Genomic DNA, 8922 nt, shown 5'->3' with positions numbered 1-8922 from the left:
CTCGCAGTGCCGTCCATCGCAACAGCAACTAGAGCGGCTACTGGGTACCATGTACACCTTTCCCACGCGGTATCACCTCATCATTCACGGCGTCCTCACGTCCCTGACCGACGGGGTTCGACGCACTGCCATCCCGACCACCCGGGCTCAGCCTGTGGGCCGTGTGGTCCGGCTCTGCTTCATCTTGTTGCAGGTATTGCCACAGGAACACGAGTCCCTTACCATCGAGTTTATGCGCCACATCCACCCAGCTGTGAACGACATCTTGGCCAACGGCGTCCCTGAAATGAAGTAGAAGTGTGTGTTGTTATTGATGTATTGCTACATGTCCGAATGAACCCCCGAAACCCAAATTACATGCTCTCATTTATTTGACGTTTATCATGACGGTCCCCTGTTCTGGCTTGCATGGCATGCGGGGCCGTGTCGGCGGTACCACAGCCCCTGTGTTACCTGTCCGGCGTACGTGGTTGGGGTTTGGAGAACACTCGCATTCCCGTGTATCACGCCTCCGACTGGCGCACGGCCCCATGCACTTGGGTCTATATGCCGGCGGAGTTGGTGCCAGCGGGCGATCAAGGGTCGTTGTTACAATGGATCCACCGGGCTTGGCGTTCCGAAGGTGACTTACTTGGCGCGGGTGTTCGGGTGGGTATTTTCCACTGATGATTCGACTTCCTGTACGGACATTACGGGCCCGCTGGTCTTTGACGTGTTCAAGCGAATGTCCCAGTGCGGTAGGCGTGGCGCAGAAGGTGTCGTTCACCAATATTTGGATCAGTGCGTCACCAGCGATAATGGCGATTCCCTCGCGGCTGTCATGGGCCAGGAAACAGCGTCCAATCAAGTGAACGTCACTGGACACACCACGCGGGTATTTGATTTGGAGTCATTGCTTCAAACCGGTGCACCGTCACGGCAAACACATACAATCGAGGTGACGCCCCCTTTGTCAGCCACGCTGATAATGAACATGGGCACATGTGTACTTGATCCCGAAGTGCCGCTCGAATTATCGGTGGCAATTGATGCCACTACAGCCGTGAATATCACCGCGCGAGGGCGCCAAGGTGATAGACGCGTCGCGCCTCATTCACTCTGTCAGAACCACACTCTCTTTCCAACGCACTCAGCCAGACTTTCCAAAATGAAAACAAACTCTCCATTTTCAAGTTTATCTGTCCGTTTCATGACGGGATGGCCCGAGGGGCGGTGGATGGGCAGCAAGCGCTGGCGGTGATGCGGCAGTGGCGATGGTTGGCCTTTATTGTTTTGATGGGGATTGGGCGAATTTGGCTTGAGGTGCGGCAGCATGAGCAGGCCCGGGATATGGAGGGCATTTATGTTCAAACGTATCAGTTTGAGGAACAGCTCAAGTATGTCGACGCCTTTAGCGCTGACCTGAACACATGGCACGGGGAGATATGCAGGAGACGGATGGCAACGGTGCTCAGTTGAAGGGTGTGTGTATGTGTGTGTGTCGTCTTGTAGGCAGTGTGAAAAGTCGGAACGCCATACCGAGGCTGAGCTTGCGGCGCTGCGACAAGAGCGGCGTGCTCTGATGAAGCAGATCAACAGTACGCGCGAGAGAGCCGAACAGCGATATGAGGCCCTTGGCACGAGCATGGTTGGATGTGCCATGGATCGCTGACAAGCACTGGACTGGGCCCTTTTTTTTTTTTTTTTCGGTTCTAGAGCGCACAATGGAAGATGTCGAGGGTTTCAAGGAATGCACCGAGGAACAGGAAGCACTCAATCGTAGGTGTTTGAGCCAAGCGTCAGCTTTGTCGGGACCACCGAACCGGATGCGAGCACGTCTCATCGCCTCTGGCACGCAGGCATCTACATGCAAGAGCAATACATTCACAATCGACTCGATGCGTACGTGAGCGGCACGGCGTTTGACCGAATTCCTCTGGATGCGGCGGCAGCCGTGGGCATTTTGCAACGTACGCGCGATGCCAGCTCGTTCACGTTTTTTTGCACGCCTGACCACGGATGAATGAGGTCAACTGCACCTCACCAGCACACTCACGCAATGACATTGTTCACCAATTTGGGTAGGACGGTCGGCGGCCGGGGTGTGGAGCGAGTTTCCATCGATGGATGATCTGCGTAATCTACTGATCGCATCGGCCAGCCACGCGCTGGGTGTACCGGAAAACCGACTGCAAGCGTTGGACACGGAGGTCATTGCGGCGCTCATCATCGACCCGGAGGCGTTGCGGCTTGGCATCGATGAAGGCGTCCAAGCCCACCGCCGCAGCGTGCCCGGCGAGCCGCCCGACCTTCCCGCTGACCTTGTCTAGTCGAGTTTGTGGCTAATGTCTAGTCTAGCTGATGTCCAAAGCCATGTCGCCGTTCGTGTTCTGCTGGTGCGAGTCCGGTGTGTGTCCAATGGTTGATTGAATCCCCGAGCCATGGGTGTTGGAAACTCTGTTTGCTGCGCAAAAGAGCTTTCCGGGCTGGCTTTGCCGACCCATGCCAGGTTGAATGTTTGAGCGTGAGTTGTGTTCTTTTGCACAGGGCTGCCGCATGTGACCGATGGGCCCTCACATGGTGCTGCCAATTTACGCGCCTCCAATGCCTTTGAACGCCATATTTACAATGTGGCTCACAACACTGCATTTGGGAAAAAAAAAAGAAGGAAGAAACAGCAAAGGTTGCCCGGGGGGCACGCCCACGAGCCAGAATGAGAAGCCATGAGCTGCTCTGTACTCGGCACCACCGTCGCCCTCCTAGTCAACAAGCGAGCCTGACGCCCGCCGTCAACATAACATGCCCCTACGGAGAAGAATAAGGTAAGGCGAGATCAGATAACAGAAGAGAGAGAGAGAGAGAGAGCAGAGAGACAAGAGAGACAAGAGCCAAGAGAGAGAGACGAGAGAGAGGGAAGAGACGAGAGAGACGAGAGAGACAGAGAGAGCGAGCGAATCGCAATCCTCTCGCCACTTGGCGTCATCGTCCCATTTTGTTTCCATAGCATAACGTTCGTCACACTTTATATACTCGAAGTGCAACATACGTCACACTTGAGCAGGTAAGATCAAACACACACGAGAGAGAGAGAGAGAGAGAGAGAGAGAGAGAGAGAGATTGGATTTCTTCGTCTTCTTCGTTTGTTTGAGTGTTCACGTGTGAAGCTAACGTTGTGGGTGGAGTTACACGTCTCTGGAAACGAGACGGACTGACCCCATCTCCCTGTTATCAACTCGTATTAGATCAAAATCTCTGTGATTGGCACTCGTTTTGCGTTGTGTTATCTTTCAAAATCAACACCATCTCTGGATTCTTCTTCAGCAAACCGTGTACCTCTGATCAAGCTCGCGCCTGGGTCGTAGTGTCTGCACTTTTCCTTTCAAGAGGTACACAGTGACGGCGACGCGCGCAACGGCAGTGGCAGTGGCAGTGGCACACGGCGCACTGGCACTGGCGCTGGCACTGGCAGCCTTGGAAGCCCGCCGTGCATTTCTGCGCATCATTGCTTGCTTGGTGGTCGACAATCTTCCTCTCTCTCGCCGTCTCTCGCTGTGTCTCTTCCTCTCTTCCTCTCGCAGGTTCTTGGCGGCAGCCAGTGGCGCTGTCTGGTCATTGCGTCGCAATGTCCGTGGGCTTCCCCGATCGTTGGTACTCACCTCTTTGTGCCCGGTGCTTTGTTGCGGATGGGGATGGCGTTGTAGCTCGGTTTCTTTCCTCTCTCTCATCACCCATCAAGATGCTGTCTCGTGTGGCTGCTGCCTCCACCCTTCTTCGCCGCGTGCCCGCGGTCGCTTCTGGGCGCCATGCCTCCTCCATCACCCTCAGCGCCGACGGCCAGCTGCAGGTTGGTGACCGCCCCGGGGATCACGCTTTTGACAGCTTCATTCTCCTGCACCGGAACACACGACGCCGTTTTTTTTCAAGCGCATTGTTACTCGCCGGCTCTTCAGTCTGATCCTTGTGCCTGCACGCGCTCTTGATTGGCTCACGTTTCTGGCCCCTTTTCCTGCCCTACCCACCACCCCTAGGTGCCCAACGATCCCATCATTCCTTTCATTGAGGGTGATGGTACCGGTCCTGATATCTGGAAGGCTTCCCAGTACGTCCTGGATGGTGCCGTCGAGAAGGCCTACGGTGGTGACCGCAAGATTGAGTGGCTCGAGGTCCTCGCCGGTGAAAAGGCTTTCCGCCAGACCGGTTCGTCTGTCCGCTTCAACTCGGCCTGGCTTTGCATCTGGCCCTCAAACACGCTCTTTCGTGGATCAAGCCCATTCCCACGCGCCAATCTGACCGCCTCGTGATCTTGCTCCCTCAAACAGGCGAATGGCTGCCCGCTGCCACCCTCGATGCCTACCGCCAGTACCTCGTCGGCATCAAGGTCCGGTTCCACCCCTGGAATGCTTGCCCACTGCTCTTGCTCTTGAGCGTCTCTCGCTCGTTTGTCGTATACCGTGCATCATCGCTTTGCTGCCTCGACCTTCGTACACATGCTTGCTCTCACCTGCTCCTGGATGCCGAATCATCTTACACCATAGGGCCCTCTTACCACGCCCGTCTCTGGCGGTATCCGGTGTGTTGTCTTGATGATGACCGCTCTAGTGCTAGTGCCATCCCTCTTTATCACCTGTTCACTGACTCATTGTCTCATCCCCCATCAACTCTCAGCTCCCTGAACGTCGCTCTGCGCCAGGAGCTCGACCTGTACGTCTGCCTCCGCCCCGTCCGCTATTTCAAGGGTGTGCCCAGCCCCGTGAAGAAGCCTGAGGATGTTGATATGGTACGCCCCCCATCCCGGTTGTTTTCTGCCCATCCATCCCGTTGGCATATACACGCCCACCTCTCGCTCGTCCATGCTCATGACTGCCTCCTTCCCAGGTCATCTTCCGCGAGAACACCGAGGACATTTATGCCGGTATTGAGTTTGAGGCCGAGTCCCAGGAGGCCAAGGAGCTCGTTTCCTTCCTCGAGTCCAAGGGTGTGGCCAAGAAGATCCGCTTCCCCAACTCTGCGGGTCTAGGCATCAAGCCCGTCTCCCGCGAGGGTACCTCTCGTCTTGTCGAGGCGGCCATCGAATACGCCCTTGAGAACGGTCGCAAGAACCTCACCCTCGTGCACAAGGGCAACATCATGAAGTTCACCGAGGGTGCCTTCAAGGCCTGGGGCTACCAGGTCGCTGTCGAGAAGTTCCGCGACCAGATTGTCACCGAGCGCGAGAGCTGGATCCTGGGTAACCTCGACGACGGCATCACCGATGTTGTGCAAAACTGCCAGAAGATTGAACCTGGCTACGACATGATGACCGATGGCCAGCAGCAGACCCTCCAGAAGGAGGTCTCGGATGTCATCAAGGCCATTGGCGCCACCCACGGCAAGGGCCAGTGGAAGAACAAGCTCATTGTCAAGGACACCATCGCCGATATCACCCTCCAGCAGGTCCTGACCCGTGCCAAGGACTTTGACGTCATTGCCACCATGAACCTCAACGGCGACTACCTCAGCGACGCCCTCGCTGCCCAAGTCGGCGGCATTGGTATTGCTCCCGGCGGTAACGCCAACTTCAAGACCGGCCATGCTATCTTCGAGGCCACCCACGGTACCGCCCCCAAGTACGCCAACCTCGACAAGGTCAACCCTGGCTCTGTCATCCTCTCCGGTGAAATGATGCTTCGCCACATGGGCTGGACCGAGGCCGCTGATCTGATCATCAACTCCATGGACAAGACCATCGCCGACAAGACCGTCACCTATGACTTTGAGCGTCTCATGGACGGCGCCAAGCTTCTCAAGTGCTCCGAGTTTGGCAAGGCTCTCGTTAAGAACATGTAAATGCCTTCTCACCCTTACAATCACGCGTTGAAGTTTACTGCATGCTAAACAGAAACAACAACAACAACAACAACTCTTCCTGCCTGTGATTATCACACAACTTTCCTTCCCCCCCCCCCCCTTTTTTTTTTGTTTTTCTTTTCCGTTGCCGACAAAGCTTTGCGTGGCAGCAGCCGAGCAATTGAGCTGCAGACTCCAAACCTTTACTCAAGGCTGTTTTGTTTCTTTTTTTTTTTGTTTTTTTTGTTTTTTTTGTTTGTGTTGTTGTGTTTGCTTCTCACACACGACCCGTCCTGTGTCGAACAACCCAAAGCTCAGACGAGGACAAAAGAGTATTGGATTTGCGTGGTCAAGCACCATACCATTGGCAGTCAAGTGGCTGGCAAAGCTTAAAGAGGCAGCACGTCAGGTTTAATACAAAGATACCACGAGGCGCTGACTCGGAATCAGGAGTGTTGACAAGAGCGTAACACATTCAAAGACGTTGCTCGTCGCGCACGCGAAGCACCACCGGTACTATATGGGTCAGGCGGGACATGAGAAAAGAAGAGGGGCAAACGACAATGTGCAGATCTAGGCGAGGGCCACAGACCTGAGGTGCAAGGAATCATGCCAATTTCGGTGACCACCATGTCGACAAAGGACGAAGGCGTCAGGTCGTGCACTACAAAGCAGACGCAGCAAGCAAGGTAAGAAATGCACGCGATACCAGGACACCCCGTCATCGATCGTATCCTTAGATGGGAGCGTACCAAGGTTGAGAAGTTTGAGGCTCGGCACGTCCTGCCAGCCAACTAGTCGATTTTGGTTGTCGGGTGCCTTGGCCAGATCCGTGGGGTCACCCAGCTCATTGGTTACGATCGAGTCGGTCTGTACACGCTCGCAAAACTGTGCATCATCAAGGTTCACACACAATGTTAGGAGTGGTAAAAGGGAACAGTATGGTGAATGACAAGGCGCGAATGATCGGATGATATATTTGTGGCATGGTGGCATAAGCAGACCTTGTATGTTTCGCAGCAGAGCAGAACGGGTACGTTGTAGGCCTTGGCCATCATGGCAATCATACTGCTGCCGATGGCGCCCGTAAAGTAGCCGTTGGCCAGCAGGGCCTCGGCGCTGAGAAAGACCTTGGAGATCTATGTTGACAAAAAGAAGGATAAGTCAGCGTGTGGGCTCGGCAAGCCATGGACCGAAGCTACGACGCTCAAGTCCGCAGGTCATGCGAATCAGGTGAATACTAACGTTGCGCATAACATATGAGATGGCACTGATGAGAATGTAGGTGCAAGGAATGCCCAAAGTCGCAAGATATTCAGCAGTCTTGCGGCCAGACATGGAGGGACGAGAGTCGACGACCACGACTTGAAATTGAACGCCAGCTTTGTGAGCATCACGCAAGACGCGATTCAAGAGGACAGAGGCACCGTGAACGAGCAGGGTGTCGCCGTTGTTGATCTTGTTGCAGGCGTGCTCTGAGATCATGGCGTGCGCCAAGATGACACATTCGCGAATGTAATTGTCAATCCACTCAATCACAATGTCCTTGGCCTGTGCCTCGGGCGTATCAGCTGGAATGTCCTCACTGATAGTGCGCTTGAGGGCCTTGATGGCGTTGCCCATGGACGTGGACAATGGTCGGCACTGTGTCAGAAAGCTTCGGGTCAAATGCAGGAGAAGATGCGAAGTGAGTACGGGCCAAATGTTGGGTATGGCAACAAACGAAAGTCTGAAGATGGCGACAAACCTGATGGCGGGGTTGAGGCTGTGCGTGAGATCACGGGACAATTCCTTGCCATCGGGTGTGCTATAATCCTTGACCAGTTCCTAAATGAACGTGGACCCAAGCAATGCCGCCAAAGTTGGAATGGAATGAGCGGGTCTAAAATTAAGGGCCAAGGAGCGAGCATCATGCCCGCGAGGGGGCCAGACCTTGATGGCGTAGAGAAGCTGAACGCAGCGCATGGTAGATCCCTCAACCAGCCCCTCGGACATTTGCAGGCCCAGACGCAGGATTGCAGGATGAACAGCAGGGTAGCGATCAAACCTGCCCCAAACGAAAGAAAGAGGTGAAGGAAGATCAAGTCAATGGAAAAAAAAAAAAAAACAGAAAATAAAATGAATCAAAAAAAAAATGGAACGATAGCAGACCAAGACCACCGGGGCTCGTACTTGATAAATTGGGTCAGGCTGGCCGAGTGCTCGTATTGCTTGAGATGTGAAAAGAAGGAAACTTGTTTCTGTTTTGTCTCACGTTCGGGCACCTTTTGGCGGGCCAGGCTCTTGCTGATTTGTTTTTGCTTCTTCATGCTATCACCCATGCTGCTCACAGACTGCAGGTGGGTTGCAAAAATGGGTGAGGCAGGCATGATAAAAGCCAGAAAATGACGTGACACTGGGCGGGCCTCAAAAGCCAATGGTAGAGATGCGTACGCTCGTGCTTTTCTTATTTTTCTTTGAGCCAGCACCAGCCGCATGGCCGCCTTCGGCCGCAGCCTTGCGCGCGGCCTTTTCGGCTCGCTGGGCTTCTTGAAGGGCACGTCGCTCGGCCTTTGAGCCAGCTGGCTTCTTTTTCTTGCCAGCTTGTGGCACGGGAGGTTGTGCTGGTGCCTGACAGAGCCGGGGGAAGCACCAGATCATATTGTGAGGTGAAGCCTGAGCCAAAGAACAGGCTGGCGTGGCGTGCGGAACCAGAGCGCATGGGCCTACGTCAATGGTGGCTGACGCGGAAGGTGTGCGACCACCGGGCAGGGCGGTGGCTGCGGCAGCCTGAGCTTCGTCCTGTCAAAGGAGATTGACGAGCGGATGAGCGGGATTTTCGGTGTCGACACGAGATTTGAGGAAGTGATGGAAAAGTAAAAGAAAAGAGGCCTGGGCACTCACGGGATTGGAGGAGAGGGATACTTCGCGGCTGCGACCAGTCGTGCCTACAGGGCCGGGATTGTCCGTCTGCGGGACGGCGAGGATGGTCTGAGCGATGCGCAAGCAAAAAAATCTTTCATGGGCAGGCAGACGGGCACCAACCTTGGTGGTGAGACTTCCAGGGCCAAATCCCACGACGGTTCGCTTGGGTTGGCTGGGCACCGACAGAGCAGGCGTGGAGGCCATGGCGACGAC

General features: G+C 54.9%; 3 protein-coding genes across 3 annotated transcripts; 2 read left to right on the top strand and 1 right to left on the bottom strand.

Moving 5' to 3' along the window:
- Window positions 1–49: 49 nt before the first annotated feature.
- Window positions 50–2309, top strand: MONBRDRAFT_10855 (uncharacterized protein; the record flags this gene model as incomplete). The annotated part of the gene is made up of 5 exons (XM_001748638.1): window positions 50–193; window positions 623–1070; window positions 1696–1758; window positions 1839–1949; window positions 2065–2309. The coding sequence occupies 5 exons, from the start codon at window positions 50–52 to the stop codon at window positions 2307–2309; spliced, it is 1011 nt and encodes a 336-aa protein (XP_001748690.1).
- A 1370-nt stretch (window positions 2310–3679) lies between these two features.
- On the top strand, window positions 3680–5917 carry MONBRDRAFT_33778 (uncharacterized protein). The gene is made up of 6 exons (XM_001748637.1): window positions 3680–3823; window positions 4008–4176; window positions 4299–4357; window positions 4515–4549; window positions 4645–4756; window positions 4855–5917. Exons 1-6 carry the CDS (start codon window positions 3716–3718, stop codon window positions 5803–5805), a joined length of 1434 nt encoding a protein of 477 aa, XP_001748689.1. The 5' UTR covers window positions 3680–3715; the 3' UTR covers window positions 5806–5917.
- Window positions 5918–6280: 363 nt separating this feature from the next.
- On the bottom strand, window positions 6281–8913 carry MONBRDRAFT_10853 (uncharacterized protein; the record flags this gene model as incomplete). The annotated part of the gene is made up of 8 exons (XM_001748566.1): window positions 6281–6321; window positions 6398–6469; window positions 6558–6693; window positions 6810–6944; window positions 7051–7632; window positions 7738–7852; window positions 7978–8138; window positions 8689–8913. The coding sequence occupies 8 exons, from the start codon at window positions 8911–8913 to the stop codon at window positions 6281–6283; spliced, it is 1467 nt and encodes a 488-aa protein (XP_001748618.1).
- Window positions 8914–8922: the final 9 nt, after the last annotated feature.

Source organism: Monosiga brevicollis, genomic scaffold (genome assembly GCF_000002865.3).
Source record: "Monosiga brevicollis MX1 MONBRscaffold_24 genomic scaffold, whole genome shotgun sequence".
NCBI lineage: Eukaryota > Choanoflagellata > Craspedida > Salpingoecidae > Monosiga > Monosiga brevicollis.
The sequence above is the reverse complement of the archived record's forward strand: the minus strand, read 5'-3'. Positions and strand labels throughout refer to the sequence as shown.